The sequence below is a fragment of the Coffea arabica genome, chromosome 4c (assembly GCF_036785885.1).
Source record: "Coffea arabica cultivar ET-39 chromosome 4c, Coffea Arabica ET-39 HiFi, whole genome shotgun sequence".
Classification (NCBI taxonomy): domain Eukaryota; kingdom Viridiplantae; phylum Streptophyta; class Magnoliopsida; order Gentianales; family Rubiaceae; genus Coffea; species Coffea arabica.
The window spans coordinates 19,609,609-19,626,818 of NC_092316.1; the positions used below are offsets into that span (position 1 = coordinate 19,609,609).

Genomic DNA, 17,210 nt, shown 5'->3' on the forward strand with positions numbered 1-17,210 from the left:
TCCTCGACACTTACATGATACATAGGGGACGCCCAAACGCATAGGCCGACCTTGGAACTCGAGCGGGCATGGGCTTGGTCGGGAACCTTGGTGAGCCATGAGATTCACATGATAAGTTTGATCTATTGAGAGATTTTGCTTGGCATACTCATGGAGTATCGCCTTATAAATGTCGTGTGGGCCCGAAGTGGTGTATGGTGGAAGGATGAGAAGTAAGTGGTGATCTACGGTTTGGAAATATCAACCCGGTTGACGGAGAGTTATCGTGGGAAGATATACGTATGAACTGGCAAAGCAAGTGGAACTTAGTTCCTGAGAGCTACCATATCCTTGAATTGTTTCTGTTTACATTTTGTTGGCATTGTTAATTACTTGCAAGTTATCACTTGAACTGTTACTTGGGCTTGTTACCTGAACTATGTGCCTGCATGTGTGTTCTTGGCCTCACGAGCGTTTTGCTCACCCTGTAGATTTGTTTTCCATAACAGGATTGAACTCGGAGATGTATTGGAGAAACCCTCCTGATGTACTTTCGTTTAGAATTTCTATTATATTTTGGCTATGCCCTTGATTTTGGGTTGTACTTTTAGAATTGAAATGTAAATTTTGGGGCGCGATGCAACGACCCCACCGCACCCAGAGGCGTACCAAAGGGTTTGGCGGACCGCCTGCCTAGCTCGCGCCAGGACTCACTCACTCACATTAATTTTAGAGATAACATTACTATTGGACCACTAAACATTCATTCTTAAGTACATCTTCAATCAGTGTAAAACATAAATTTGTCCAATAAAAGAATCACGATACCAAAAGATACTAATTACATTTATACATCTCCAAAAGTACCATTTACAATATGTATATCTTCAAAAGGGACATTCCAGTCCACTACATCACACAAAAGCGAAGACTAAAACCACAAAGTGGATCTTACGCAGAGTCCTAACCCTAACTGTGAGAATAAAGAAAAACATCCTAGAAAGTCCAACTAGTATAATTTCAAAGGTAAATTCTAGGGTTATAACTCTCGTGAAGTGTGATTCCCCGCGTACGACCCCTGTTAAGGAAATAACAAAGAAAAACGGGTAAGCTTAAAGCTTAGTAAGCAAGCAGGGGTAAAATGGTAAATTTTGTATCAAGTTAGATATTTATGCCACAAATACATCAAAATCAAAGCAAAAGTAACAAAACAATTCAAGGATACGGATTGGCTCCAAAGCCAAGTCATTCGTCACGCGTGATCACCCGTCGACCCTCCGTCGATCACAAGGAATGGTCCGTAGAACTCTGCTTTCTTCCTCCGACCACCTTACGCCCACTCTGGCCAGTATCCACACATACACAAATGGCTCGAGTTTCGAATCGTATTCGAATTATATTCATAAAATTGGTGATCTTAAGGATAGATTGGACTAACTTCGACCAAGCCCTAACTGGCTCGAATAGTCCGTCCAGCCTTTAGATCGGGCCCACTCATAGTTCCACATCACACACACACAAAAGGTCATCCCAAGCCACATGCTTCAGGGATTCAGTCCCAACACAGTTCATATATCATAATTTATATCTATTGCAAATACAAATTAGGGTTTAGGTCGAGTGAGATAAAGTACACGCTCGCCTAAGCACCCTTATATCACACACAATTCACATTGGTGACATTTAACACATAAACGTCCCAGTTACTTACTTAGAGTACAAAAGTAGACAAAAACGGCACTTGGTCAAACTCAACCGTCAGTGGGTCCCACCGTCTCCGAGCATTTCGTTACCGTCTGTGACAGAAGGTTGAGTCATAACATTGCTCAAACAGGTATCCAAATGCATACGAATAAGGAAAACAGCAAATGCGACCCATACGCGCGCGGAAATGGAAAACGGAAACGGAAATGGAAATGGAAACGGAAACTTGTCCGTTTTGGCGTCAAGAACTGTTTTGAACACAATGTAGGTTACGATTGTCAGATCGAGGCGTATGAGATACCGTCGCGAAGTTAAGGAGAAAAGCTATAACTTTCATGAAGACACTTCAATCCAGTTCTGAACGGAATCAGGTCATAAGTATGAAACAATGTGCCAGGAGTTCGCACGTTTAGATGACAGACAGGGTCTAGTGGAAGAATATAACTCACAACTCACAGACCCAAATCAAGAAATTCCAAAGGCATTGGAAGGCTAAGACATAAGGCTAAAACTTTTATGTTTTGGCCAAGACTTGGATCAACTCAGAACCAAACGAAAAGTGAGTGTCAAAGTACCTGTCAGAACTGCCAAGTGTTCCAGGCAGTTCTGACACGATCTTATTTTGGCTCTAACTGGAGCTACGAAACTCGGATTTGGAAGCACTTTATACCGTTTTGAATCTGAAACAGAGCTCCACAGTTCTTATGAAGACACCACCACCCAGTTGCATCATTATCCATGCGAACGCATCATTATCCATGCGAACTGAGCATGGTCAGAAGCTAATCTACAAAACGTGGTCAAACCAGAATTTGTAAGCTAAGTGAGGGTTTCGGCTATAACTCAGCCTACACACCTCCGTTTGACCTGAAATTTTGTAGGCACAACAAGCACTTAAGAAGCTACAATTTCTCTGAAGGGCTCAGGTTCAAATTCTGATCAGAGTTGGGTCAAAATTCGTTGCAAACAGGCTGCTCAAATGGTCCAGCAAAACAGGTTCCGAGAAAAAAAAAACAGCAAACTTTGCCGATTTACTGGTATTTATAGGGAATGAATTTGGAACTGATTTTTATACCAGAGATAGTTCTGTGAAGCTAGTTTCTAACACTACAAACGGCATCCCAATTCGAGTTTTTTAGCCCAAGATATAGTTACTTTACCAAAACTGATTTCAGGCACTGTTTCATCCGAAGAAACTGAGTTTGTGGCATATGGTTCCATTTTTTTTTTATTCCCAAATTAGTCTTGGTTGCTCAAGAGCTTATCAATCAGAAAATTACACCTAGTATCCAGCATGCATAGCAAACATATATAGCCAAAATTTAGGCAAGAATCATCATAAAATTGGCATAGAAATTGAACTACAAAGTTGGAAAATCACGAACTGCTCATATGCATGTTTATAATAGGATTTCTTTTTTTGTTTTTCAGCAGGGGTACTTGATTTCCTAGATATATAAGATGCGTAAATGAATTATAAATGAAATAGGTGTATAGCTCATGGTACCTTAAAAAAAGGCAGTAAAGTGCAAGAAAAATTCCACCAGATGTGCAGCAAAAATCCAGCTGTCAACCGAATTGGTTTTGGCCAGCTTTGTGTGCAATTTTTGTAGTAAGTGAGTTGATAGTTTCTTGCTAGTTTCGGTGAAGATGAGAAGATTGCCAAAGTGTTTACTACGCCTGGATGTCTGGTATTTATAGTAGCCTAAGCTAGCATGACAAGGATTGGAGTTTTGCCAACTCAATGGCTTGGAAAATTGACAAGTGTTCCCACCCACTTTGCCATGCTTTGGCTGGGCAAAAATCATGAAGATTCAAGGCTTTCTAGCCTTGGTATTCTCGGCCAAGCTGACCAGAATCAGAGTAAGTGTTTTTTTTTTGTTTTTGTTTTTGGCTAAATATAGTAAAGGACTGAAGTGCAATTTCGGTATTCATCGTTTGGTCCTTGAATCTTAAACGGTTTTCATCTTTGCTCCACACAAGTTTTCTAGCATATTTTGCTAGGTGAATGAGCACCAAATTGGGACCTAAACCTCGGGTAGTAGGAGTGAATTTGTAGCTAGAATTTTGCATAACTCAAGTGGCGTTTAAATTTTCAATCTGTTATAGAAATTCAATTATGCATTTATTTTAACCATTCATTTGTTATATGTAATTTTCTAACATCTAAGCAATTAAAATAAAAGGATTCATAACATACATATAATTAATTAATTTTTTTGAGTTATCACAATACAAAAAGAAACTAGAGTTTTCTAGTAAATTCGTGCAAAATAGAATAAAATGCCCTTAATATCACGTGATATTGAAATCAGAGGCTAATCGGGATCTCACAACCTCCCCTTCTCAGAGCAATTTCGTCCCCGAAATTAATACCTTTGTTTGTGAACAAAGAAGGATATTCCTTCTGCATGTCTTCCTCCACTTCCCAAGTGGCTTCCTCCACACCATAATTTCTCCATAAAATCTTTACCAAAGATATCTGTTTATTTCTTAGTTCTTTCACCTTTCGATCTAAAATTTGTACCGGCTGCTCTCCATATGTGAGGGTTTCGTCTAACTCGACGTCCTCTGTGTGTAGAATGTGTGCGGGATCTGGATGATACTTCTTCAATAACGAGACGTGGAAGACATTGTGAATTCGGGACATTTTAATAGGTAACTCTAACTGATACGCCACCGTCCCGACTCGGCTTTGAATCCTATATGGCCCTATATATCGAGGCTTCAACTTCTTCCCTTTCTTGGCCGCAATCGTTCCTCGGAGTGGTGTTACCTTGAGAAATACCATGTCCCCCTCTTTGAACTCCAGATCCTTTCTTCGGTGATCGGCGTAACTCTTCTGCCAACTCTGAGCCGTCTGCATTCTCTGGCAAATAATTTTAACTTTCTCTACTGCTTCTTCTATCCATGGCACCGTAGTCGAATCCAAGATCTTTCTTTTGCCGATTTCATCCCAAAAGATCGGTGAGCGACACTTATGTCCATATAGTGCTTCATACGGTGCCATTTGTATGGAGGAATGGTAACTATTATTGTATGCGAATTCTATCAATGTGAGGTGTTGGCTCCAATTTCCTCCAAAGTCCATTACACACGCTCGGAGCATATCCTCAAGAGTTTGTATCATTCGCTCCGATTGTCCATCTGTCTGAGGATGGTAAGTTGTACTTAGATTAAGTTTAGAGCCTAAAACCTCTTGCATCCTTTGCCAGAACCGTGACACAAACCGTGGGTCTCGATCCGAAACTATGCTCACTGGCACGCCATGTAGTCGTATAATTTCATCCCTATACAGTTGAGATAGTTTCTCTAGGGTATACTTCATGCTCACGGGTAAGAAATGAGCTGATTTGGTCAAGCGGTCTACAATTACCCAAATGGCATCATGCCCCTTTTGTGCTCGCGGTAAACCGGAAACGAAATCCATAGTAATGTGCTCCCATTTCCACTCCGGCACTTCTAACGGTTGGAGCAAACCTGATGGTTTTTGGTGCTCAGCTTTTATTTGCTGACAGGTTAGACATGTTTGCACAAACTGAGCGATTTCTTTTTCATGCCATCCCACCAGTACAAACTCTTCAATTTGTGGTACATTTTCGTTGTACCAGGATGTACTGTGTACCGCGAGCGGTGAGCTTCTTCCAACAGCTCTTTCTTGATATCCGTATCCTGTGGTATAACCAATCGATTTCTATACCTTAACATCTCATCCGAATCCACATTAAAATCGGGTACCATCCCTTTCTTGACTTTTTCCTTCCACTTCTGTACCTGGGAGTCCTCCTTCTGAGCCTCCTTTATCCTAGGCAATAACGTGGAAGTCACCGTAATATTGCTAAACAGCATTTTGTGTGACTTGAGTTGAGGATTACATTCCCCAACTTCTTCTAGTAGCTCCCACTCTTTTACCTGTAGACTCGAAACCTGGGCTTTCCGGCTAAGGGTATCGGCTACCACATTAGTTTTACCGGGATGGTATTTAATGGTGCAGTCATAGTCCTCTAAAAACTCCATCCACCTACGCTGCCTCAAATTCAGCTCTTTCTGCGAAAATAAATACTTGAAACTCTTATGGTCGGTGAAAACCTCAAAAGTTACCCCATATAAATAATGTCGCCACTTCTGAAGAGCAAATACCACTGCCGCCAATTCCAAGTCGTGAGTTGGGTAGTTTTGCTCATGGGGTTTCAATTTCCGAGATGCATAGGCTATCACTTGTCTATTTTGCATAAGCACACATCCCAAACCCATTCGAGACGCATCTGTATATACTACAAAACTGTCTTTTCCGTTGGGCAAAGTAAGAATTGGTGCAGAAGTTAATCGCCCTTTTAACTCTTGAAAACTGGCCTCGCACTTGGAAGTCCAGATGAATTGGTTGTGAATCTTAGTCAAGTCCGTCAGAGGTCCAGCTATCTTAGAAAAATCTTTTATGAAGCGGCGATAGTATCCGGCAAGCCCTAAGAAACTTCTAACTTCAGTTGGGTTCTTAGGTCGGTTCCATTCAGTGACGGCTTTCACTTTAGCGGGGTCCACCGCTATTCCATCCTTTGAAATCACGTGTCCAAGAAAAGACACCTTGTCCAACCAGAACTCGCACTTACTAAATTTAGCATATAGTTGGTGTTCCTTAAGAGTCTGTAGCACTAACCTCAAATGTCGTTCATGATCCTCACGAGTCTTCGAGTAGACCATAATATCATCAATAAACACCACAACAAATTGGTCTAGGTAAGGTTTGAAGACTCGGTGCATTAAATCCATAAACGCAGCTGGAGCATTCGTCAATCCAAAGGGCATGACTGCAAATTCAAAATGCCCGTACAGCGAATTGAACGCGGTTTTAGGGATATCCTTCTTCTGGATTTTTAATTGGTAATATCCCTGTCGTAGGTCCAGTTTAGAAAATACAACTACACCCTGCAGTTGGTCAAATAATTCATCAATCAGTGGCAGGGGATATTTATTCTTAATCGTAAGATTATTTAGTCCCCGGTAATCGATGCACATCCGTAAACCTCCATCCTTTTTCTTTACAAATAGTATCGGGGCTCCCCAAGGAGATTCACTTTCCCGAATAAATCCTCGGTCCAATAATTCCTACAACTGGATTTTTAATTCCTTCAGTTCTGCAGGAGCCATGCGGTAAGGGGTTTTCGATATCGGTTCCGCCCCTGGGTGGAGATCAATCTTTAATTCGATTTCTCTTTCCGGCAGTAGTGAGGTCAACTCTTCGGGAAACATCTCAGGAAACTCACACACCACCGGCACACTTTCTACTTTTAATTGCTCTCCTGGGGTATTAATCAACATGGCCAAAAACCCTCGAGCCCCCTTACTCAGCAATTTCCTGGCCCGAATCCCAGAAATAAAAGTGGTAGAGGCTAACTTTCCTTGTACATCTAATTGCAATGTAGGCTCACCCGGTATGCACAAGTCAACCTTTTTCGTACTGCAGTCCAAACATGCATAATATTTAGCTAGCCAATCCATATCTAATATGAGATCATATCCCTTAAGAGTTAATTCTATTAAATCCACCGACAACTTTCGTTCCCCTATCCACCCGTCACAACCTTTGTACATTTTATTAGCAAGGATACTCTTATTGGTAATGGGAGTCTTTATTTCTAAATCATATGGCAACTTCTCTGCCTTAATGTCTATATGTGCCATGAATGCAGGACTCACAAAGGAGTGGGTAGCACCAGGATCTATTAACACACTTGCGGTACGCCGAAATATAGAAAGCGTACCTTCGATGACTGCCGAAGGGTCAGTCACCTCCTGATGTCCCATGGCATAGACCCTCGCAGGTACCTTCGGTCGATTGCCCGCTACATTTGCTGGGTTGGGCGCGCTTCCCTCTGCCCGTGAGGTGCCTCCTTCAGCCCGCAGATTCGGGCATTGAGCAATCAGGTGTTCGGTACTACCACACTTATAGCACCTCCTGACAGCACTATTCTTCCAGCAATTTTCGGCGGTATGATTGCCTCCACAAAAACTACAGGTCTGTCTCGTCCCGGTAGTTGTTCCTCCTCTTTGACCACCTCTCTGGGGCCCTCGCTCTGCTTGCCCTCTTCCGGCATTTCCCTGGTTTGAAGTCCCCGCCGGTCGTGGACCTCCTGCTCCCCTACCCATTTTAGTGGGCGGCTCATTCCTCGAGCTTTGTCTAGCATTAAAGTTTCCGGTGCCCGGCTGCCTTCTCTTTTTATCATGAAATGCCTTTACTTGACCTCGGGCTGTCTCAACCCTATGCGCTTTTTCTAACACCCGATTAAAAGTATCTAACTGAGCGGCCGCCAACGCCTCTTGGATCTCAACGTTCAACCCTTGAACAAAGCGGAGGATTCGCTTTTGTTCCGTTGACACCAAATCCGGAGCAAAACGAGACAATTTAGTGAATTGGGTCTCGTATTCTGCAACACTTAGCGCCCCTTGGCGCAGGCGAATGAAATCATCCTCCCGTTTCTCCTGTACCATCGGCGGAAGGTATTTCTCATTAAATTCCCTGGTAAAGTTAATCCAGGTCCAGGGGGTCCGCTCTCGTTCCCATTTTGCTTTTACCACGTTCCACCATGCTCGGGCGGGTCCTTCGAATTGAAAGGTAGCGAACGATACTTGTCGTTCCTCCGCATATCCCAAGGCGGCGAAAATATCCAGTATACGCTCCAGCCAGCCCTCCCCCAGGTCAGGGCTGGGTCCTCCTATAAATTTAGGGGGTGCAAATATTTGAAACCGCTCTAAAGCGCGGTCCTCCCCCTCATGATTCCCTCGACTACTCCCAGGATTTCCGGAGTTGTTCCCCTGACCCTGGCCCTGTTGGGCGACCATACGCTCAAGTAAATCAGCCATTCGCTGGATGGCTGTGGCTACTTGGTCATTCTCGAGCTCATTTTCTCCCTCGGGGTTTCGTCCTCGCCCCCTACCTCTACCCCGGCCACCGGAGTCCATTTTAAGTTCTAAAAGCTAAAAAGGAAAGAAAAAAAAAGAAAAAAAATAGAATGAATTACAAAAACATGAAACACAAAATATTTCGTAAAACGGAAAGCAAACGCTTATATATACCAGCCAAAACAATATGTACACACATATACAAATGCACGCCCAAAACTATACAAGTTACCCGACCTCTGGTCGGGACAAAACCCATTATATACAAGAGCACTTCAGCTCCCAAAAACTAGCGGATCAAATCCGGATACAAAAGATGGATAAGCAGAACAAGAGTCACAGAAGCGGCCCTAAGCGCCTCCCCTAGGGGCCCAGTCCCCGACCGAGCCCAATGTATCAGCATCCTCCATTGGCTCTGGGCCAGTGGCCCTGGGTGGCGCCTCCGCGACCACATCTAACACAATCTCACAATCGACTATCACACCCCGGACCCATTCCCGTAGCTGCCTCTTCATAGCGAGGAGGTGCAGGTGCATGTCGTGTAACTGACGACGGAAGGAATCTGTCCTTTCCTCCTCATCTCTAAGACTCTGCTCCAATTCTCTAAGGTGTATGGCCTGGCCGTGGGTCACTCCCCTAGCCTCCTCAAGCTGCCTGGTCAGGCGATCAACTGCCTTCCCCAGGCGACGTCTCTCGTCGTCCACTGCCAGGACGACCTCATCTGGGTAGCCATAGGTGAAACGACACTCACAAGGTCGGTGCGGCATTCTACTAAAGGGTGAATATATAGTGTAAGGCTCCCCCGGCCTCCTCTGGTACCGGATCACCCGTCTACGTGTTACCTGGTTCACCGGGCCCCCCACACTCGGAGGTCTCGGCACCGGTCCTGGTCCCATACCACTGGGTCCCATACCACTGGATCCCGCACCACTCGAACTGTCTGGATCCATACCTACAAAACATTAATTCGTCAGTTTGCCGGCATTTCAACTTAAAATTTAGCATTCATCTTAACCGAATCAAATCTGCCTAGTGTCTATCGCATATGCCTCGATTACCCAAGTCTTTTAACCTAGGCGCTCTGATACCACCTGTAACGACCCCACCGCACCCAGAGGCGTACTAAAGGGTTTGGCGGACCGCCTGCCTAGCTCGCGCCAGGACTCACTCACTCACATTAATTTTAGAGATAACATTACTATTGGACCACTAAACATTCATTCTTAAGTACATCTTCAATCAGTGTAAAACATAAATTTGTCCAATAAAAGAATCACAATACCAAAAGATACTAATTACATTTATACATCTCCAAAAGTACCATTTACAATATGTACATCTTCAAAAGGGACATTCCAGTCCACTACATCACACAAAAGCGAAGACTAAAACCACAAAGTGGATCTTACGCAGAGTCCTAACCCTAACTGTGAGAATAAAGAAAAACATCCTAGAAAGTCCAACTAGTATAATTTCAAAGGTAAATTCTAGGGTTATAACTCTCGTGAAGTGTGATTCCCCGCGTACGACCCCTGTTAAGGAAATAACAAAGAAAAACAAGTAAGCTTAAACCTTAGCAAGCAAGCAGGGGCAAAATGGTAAATTTTGCATCAAGTCAGATATTTATGCCACAAATACATCAAAATCAAAGCAAAAGTAACAAAACAATTCAAGGATACGGATTGGTTCCAAAGCCAAGTCATTCGTCACGCGTGATCACCTGTCGACCCTCCGTCGACCACAAGGAATGGTCCGTAGAACTCCGCTTTCTTCCTCCGACCACCTTACGCCCACTCTGGCCAGTATCCACACACACACAAATGGCTCGAGCTTCGAATCGTATTCGAATTATATTCATAAAATTAGTGAATGGAGCAATGATATAAAGTGGACAATAATATGTGATTAGGAGCAATGATATAAAGTTAGTGAACGGGAAGTAAAAACCCTAGTACGTGTGTTTTTAAGAAAAACGGCGCGAACCGGCGGGTCCCGCGCACTACCGATTGAACGCACCAATTGTCCACCACTTTCTTACCATACAAGTTTATTGATATTTGAGCAAAATATCCTCTTAATTGTCATCTTGTTTGACCGAAATTATAGGCTAGAAATAGCAAGGAAAGAAAGAGAAAAATGAAAGGTGGAGGTGGCGACACTTGTCGCCATCCTAGAGTTTCTTGGCCAAGTGAGTAACTAACCTTCTTAAACCAATTTTCTGCACTTTCCCTTCATCATTTCTGCTCCATAGCTGACCAAAGAGAGAGAGGAAAGAGAGATCAAGAACAACTTTCTTCTTCTTGAATCTTAGCAATCCAAGTGACAAATCAAATTTCCAAACCGGTTAAAGTGCTAATTGTGAGTTGGGAAGCTTGAGGAACCAAGAAATATCAAAGGGGGTGAAGGATCACTCTACCAAGCCTTGCTTTTGAGGTACCAACATTTGATCATGATCTTTGTTGCTTTGAATCTTGCTTTAAGATGTTATTTAGCTTAAGTTTTGGCTTGATTTCAAGATGTGCAAGTAGTTGTGATGATTATTGGATGAGATATGTAAGTTAGGGTTTAATAATTTTCTGCCTAAACTTGTTGTATAGTTAGTATATGTTGTATATAAGGTTATATAAGGGGCTTTGGTGGTGATTGGAACAAGAAATTTGAGAAAGTTTCATTGAAGACCAAAAATTCCAGAATCTGGAAAATTTGTTCCCCTTTCTGTCCGGTTTTGTATCTCCTAGTTATAGGCCGAATTGGTCTTGGCTTAAAACATGAAAGTTTTAGGTAATGACATTTTAGAGGTGCCTACAAAATTTCAGGTCAATCGGAGTAGCGTAGAATGAGAAAAGACGGATTTACCCTTGCTGTCCTGTTTCTACCCGAACCTGAGAACTGCGATTGTAATTGGTTATTGTGGTTTGGAATGCTTCCGAATTGGTTGTTTTGGTCTTCTAAGGAAATGTATCCCTGTTTCTAAGCTTTCATATGGCTTTGGAATTTCGGGATTTGGACTTATGTAGGCTGTTTTATGATGTTTGTACTAGAATACAGTTTGTGAACCTGTTTTGCGATTCTGGTGTAGTATGTGACATTTTTGACGTAGTTACACTCGAAATTGGACTGAGTGACCTTCTTCAACATTGTATACCCTTACGTCCTGAATATGCCTGTAAAATTTCAGGTCAAACGGATTAGGGTATCATGAGTTATAGATGAAATACTCAAGCCTGTTTTGAACATCAGGTTCTGTGCGTTTTTAGTTTAGCTTCTGCCCGTGACTTTTTGGTTTTGATACCGTATGATCTGGGTGGTAAATCCTTCATAAGAAATGTAGATCTTGGTTTTGGTTTCTAAACGGTATAAAGTGCGTCGAAATCCAAGTTCCGTAGCTTCCGTTATGACCCAAACAAGATCGATCGTCAGAACTGCCTTGTATCTGGACAGTTCTGACGGGTATTTTGACACTCAATTTTTGTTCTGTTCTGAGTGGATTCAGGTCTTGGCCAAAATATCAAAGTTTTAGTCTTAGGTCTCAGCTTTCTAATGCCTTTGGAATTTCCTGATTTGGATTTGTGAGCTGGGAGTTATGGTCCAGCAAACAACCCTGTTCGTCACCCTAAGACGTAAATTTCTGGTATTGTTTTCTATAATTTTGACCTGCTTCCATTCAGATCTAGATTAAAGTTTCTTCAGGAGATTTGTAGCCCTTTCTCATAGCTTCAAAACAGTATCTCGTTCACTTTGATCCGACTTTCCTAGCCTAATCTTTGATCAAAACGGTTTGAGATGGCAGATTTGGCCGTTTCCTTTTGCCGTTCCGCGCACTTGCATGTGCCAATTTTGCCGTTTCCGTACTTGAGTGTGTCGGCTTTTGCCGTTTTGCTTGTTTTAAATATGTTAGTAGCCGTTTGTGATATATTGTGAGACAATCTTCTATTTCAGACGGTGGTGAGCTAGGTGGAGCCGGTGGGGCCTACTAGCTACTTTTCGCGACGTGAATTTTGTCCTTTTGTTATCCTTGTTCGTTGAGTAAGTATTCAGGCCGCTTTTATGTGTTAGTTGCTTATGTGTTTCGACATGTATGAAGAGGGTACTTAGGCGAGGGTGTACTTTATCGCACTCGCTCTAAACCCGAATTTACGCACATATTTGTACATGACATATGTATGTGAATCATTTTGGAACTAAAACCCTTGAGCTTGTGGCTCGGGGTGATTTTGAATAATTTTGTGAAGTTTGTGAGTTTGGGGCGAGCTCTTGACCAAGATGGACTATTCGAGCCGGTTTGGGCTTGGTCGAAGTCAGTCCAACCTGGTTGGAGGTCACCAAGTTTGTGAATCCGGTTCACCGAGTATGTGGACCAAGTTTGTGACCCGAGCTTGTGACTCAAGCTCAAGTTTGTGATTTCGTTCGCCCGGACAAGTTTGTGAGGTGACTGGCCAGTGAGGGTGATAAGGTGTCGGTGGGTGTACAAGTGAAGTTCTACGGACCATTAAGTGTGGTCGACGGAGTGTCGGCAGGAGATCACGCATGGCATATGAATTGGCTTTGGAGCCACCTGTATCCTTATTATGTGATGTTACTTTTCTGCTTTTGCTTTACTCTTACTATGTCACTGTTGTTACGTGAAATTTACGCTTTTGCCCCTGTTTACTTACTAAGCATATAGCTTACCCCATTCCTTTTGTTTTCCTTAGCAGGGGCCGACGCGGGGACTTTTGGCACACACACTAGCATAGTTAGGTTTGATTGTAATAGTTGGACTTATAGTATGTTTGTTTTGTTTTAGTTTTGGTGGTTTGTATAAGAACCCTCCTTAGGGTCTACATTTTGGTTTTGGTGGTAATTATAAGGATGTAATAGTGTGAGCAGGTACTTTTGGAGAATGTAATTATAACTCTTTTGGGATTGTATCTAGAACTCTTTTGAATTTTCTGGCTTTTATTGTTTTAAGTTTTGAGTCTTGGCGCGAGTTAGGCAGGCGGCCCGCCGATACCCTTGGGTTCGCCCTTGGGAGAAGTGGGGTCGTCTCATCTTTCCTTAGCTTGGCTGACTTTCTTAAGCCTTCAAAAGAAGGAGAGAAACTCCTTTTTCTTGCTTTCTAAACTTAGTTTGATCTTGAGAGAAAAATCAAAGAGAAAGATCTTGAGTTAGAGAGAAATTTTCCTCCAACCCTAGGTGTTTGATTCAAGCTTGAAGCTCTCATTTTGGTGGATTGATTTGGTGATTCAAGTTACCTACAAGAAAGGTAAATGTTCTTTAAATGATGGTTTTATGGTGTTTTATCATGTACTTGAAGTTTGAATGGCAATATATAAGTTGTTTGGTTGAGATTTGGGGTTAATCTATTGAATTAAACAAGTAGTAGTTGAGTTAGTTAGTATGCCTACCAAGTGTTTGATGAAGTTGCTTATGATGTATTTACATGTTTTAAACCTCTTTTGAGTTAGATTTAACACTTGATATGTGGTTTAAGTGAAATCATTTGAGGATGAAGGTTGGATGAATAGAGAAAATTATGGACTGTTTTCATCCTCTTGGCTGACTGGCAAGAGAAGAAGGGGTTTCATCTTAAATTTTGTGGTTTATTTACAACTTAATCATGCCTAAGAAACTTGGCTAGAGAATGGTTAAGCTCATGTGTGAATTGGAATGAAATTTGAGTAAGAAAAGTAGTGGTTTGGTCTATATAGTGGACTGGTTTGGGTTTCTTGAAGGCTAGGTTGCTATGGTTATTTATTTCATGTTGATGTGTTATATTTTGAACTCCAATGGTCCTAGGTGATGTGATCCCCTGTATATGAACATTTGAGGACTGATTTGGGTAAATTTGGACTAAAACAAACGAAGATAGCACCAATAACCAATGCAGTTTTGTTTGCAGTTAGGGCTGATCCAGGGTTGGAAAAACAGCCAATTTGTCTGAGCTATTGGTACTGCTAGGAGATGAACTAGAGTGTTTAATTGGTACCATTGGAAAGCCCTTCAAGTCTAGTTTCCAACGGCGCTGATGGCACCTAATTCTGACCTTCCTACAGTGAGGTATAGCTGTTTTACCGAGACTGCACGGGCGCGACTGTTTTACATGCGAAGAACGATTTAACCTAGAATGATACTTTTCTTTTTGTGACAGCCCCACCTTCCCCTAAGGTGAACCAAAGGGTTCGGCGGACCGCCTGCCCAGCTCTCGCCGGGACTACGGGGTCGAATCACTCCCACTTCTATAGCACGCGTGAAAGAAACCAAAGAAAACGAACGATTGGGAAACCTCCAAGTTAAATGTAACTTACCAACCCATAATATTGTAAAAATCCCTGCTAGATTTTTTTATTTTTATTTTTTTCCTTTTCACACTTGGATACTACACTCGTCCGAAACCTCAGTAATTTCATTAAACTCCAGGTAGCCATAAAGAATGAACACGTTCGAGCGGGGTAACACATGTACCTGATTAAACACTTTTATATATATATATATATATATATAAATACATGATTGCAAATTTACAAATCAAAAGGGAGTTGTTGGATCGAAATACATTCAAGGTTTCTATCTATTGAGGAGCTATACAAAAGAATATATATCTAGCTCAACTCATGCTTCCAAACATCATTGTTCCCAAAAGATTTTCCTGTAAGGAAAATAAGGATAACAAAACGGGGTGAGTTATAAGCTCAATGAGGTGCCAAAAATAATAACAGTCAGGGACCGAGGAACTTCATGCTCAAGTAATCACATAGGTGTACCAAATAAGGAAATATGTAAACAACTTAGGTAGAAAGGATACAGATGGCTCTCAGGAGCCAATTTCCCATTGCAGTACTTGATCCGACTACGTTGACCCTCCGTCAACTTCCAACTAAAGAAAACCAGTCCAGTAGAACACCGCTTTAACGCCGAATCCCATTCACCATTCATACCCCCTTATCGGACCCGAACGCCAAATAAAACAGGAATGGTAATACTCGAGTATACCGGAATCAAGAGTCTCAATACTCAAAGATTTCCCCAGGAACAGGTACCCAAGGATTGTCAATTATCTCGACCAAGCCCTTGCTGGCTCGATTTAATTAACTCCCCATGAAGTTGAGCTCAAGTTTAACAGGGATCAAGTTTAACAGGACGATCGTTGGACACACTTCCAGACGATCGCATAACAAGTACAAGTAACAAGAGTACAAGTAACAAGTTCAAGTACATAACAAGTACAAGTAATAGATTCCAGTTCGTTCAGTACAGGCAAGAGAACGAGTGTGATAAAGTACACCCTCGTCTCATACAAGATAAACAGTCAGGAAAGATATTCAAATAGCAAGTTGCAAGTATAGAAAACCAGTTTAGCGATAACTCAGGGGAGTGGTGCACTCACCTGATCAAACAAGCATAATTTCAAAAGTTTCCTTCCCAAGTGTGGCTTCACTCGTCGTTACCTCCTAGAACAATCAAGGCAAACACTTAAGACTCGACTCCAAGACCGAGTATGGAATTCACAAGTGAGACTCGGTTACGAGCCATATGCCTAGTCAAAAGAACCATTAATGCAAAGCAAAGAGGTGACCTCGGAGTGAAAAGGTAACAATTAGTTTTAAAAGCATGAACAACCTCAAAGACCTTCCTACAATGACTGACCAAATCCAAATTTGAAGTAGATAATGAAAGCAAGATCAATACTAGGAAAACAGAATTTTTCCAGTTCCGCGCGACCTTATATGAAAAATCATATCTCAAGTTTTGTAAGTCCAAAATTAATAAAAGTTATACCATTGAAAAATACATTCAAAGGGCTATAACTTTCCAGAAAACACTATTGTAAGATTTAGAACGTAAGTCAGTCGAATTCAAGACGCAAGTTGCTGCATTATCCAGTGGAGGACAGAACAGGTACAAGATTTCAGTCAACTTTGAAAAATCACCATAAATTGGAGAAATAGAAACAGCATCTGAAATTCATACGGTTTATAGCCCTATGAATCTAGTTTAAAACGCAACAAACGGAACTCAATTCCGACATTTCTACATCAAGATATAGCAAATTTCCCGAGACTGCACCAAAGCTCCTACAAACATTTGGACAGCACTTCCCCTTGTCTCTCTTTACTTTTCCAGCCATCCAGGCTTCTTTTGTTTTCCTCAATCACTCCCAAAGGCACACACAAAATAAGTTCATTAAATAGCCATTCAGTAAGCTCCAAGTAGTACAAGTACAATTCAAGCTAGGAAAAGTCCGGAAATGAAAGTTAAGCTCAAAACCAGAAAAACAGTTTTTGACATCATTTTGCGGTTTTGGCACCAATGGCACTAAGATTATTGGATGGAGGTACAAGATACACCGTTTCGAAGCTAAAAGATAGGGCTACAATGTTGAAGAAGGATACTCAGACCAGTTTCTAGTGCAATCAGGTCAAAAATGCAATATACTACACCAGAACCGCAAAAACAGATTCACAAACCACATTCTGCTGCAAACAGCATAAATCAGCTTACTTAAGTCCAAATCTAGTAATTCCAAAGCCATCCGAAAGCTTAGAAACAGGGATAAATTTCATCAGAATACCTCAACAACCAATTCTGAAGCATTCCTAACCAAAATAACCAATTACAGACGCAATTCTCAAATTCGGGTAAAACTAGGA

General features: G+C 41.9%; 1 protein-coding gene and 1 long non-coding RNA gene across 2 annotated transcripts; both read right to left on the reverse strand.

The window, feature by feature from the left end:
* Positions 1-1,480: 1,480 nt before the first annotated feature.
* On the reverse strand, positions 1,481-3,337 carry LOC140004941 (uncharacterized). Its single transcript, XR_011812759.1, has 2 exons — positions 3,191-3,337; positions 1,481-1,775 (listed from the first exon to the last, which is right to left on the reverse strand). It is a non-coding gene; the product is annotated as an uncharacterized lncRNA (long non-coding RNA).
* A 3,449-nt stretch (positions 3,338-6,786) lies between these two features.
* LOC113739085 (uncharacterized) lies at positions 6,787-8,640 on the reverse strand. The gene has a single exon (XM_027266331.1). The coding sequence runs from the start codon at positions 8,638-8,640 to the stop codon at positions 6,787-6,789; it is 1,854 nt and encodes a 617-aa protein (XP_027122132.1).
* Between the last annotated feature and the right edge of the window lie 8,570 nt (positions 8,641-17,210).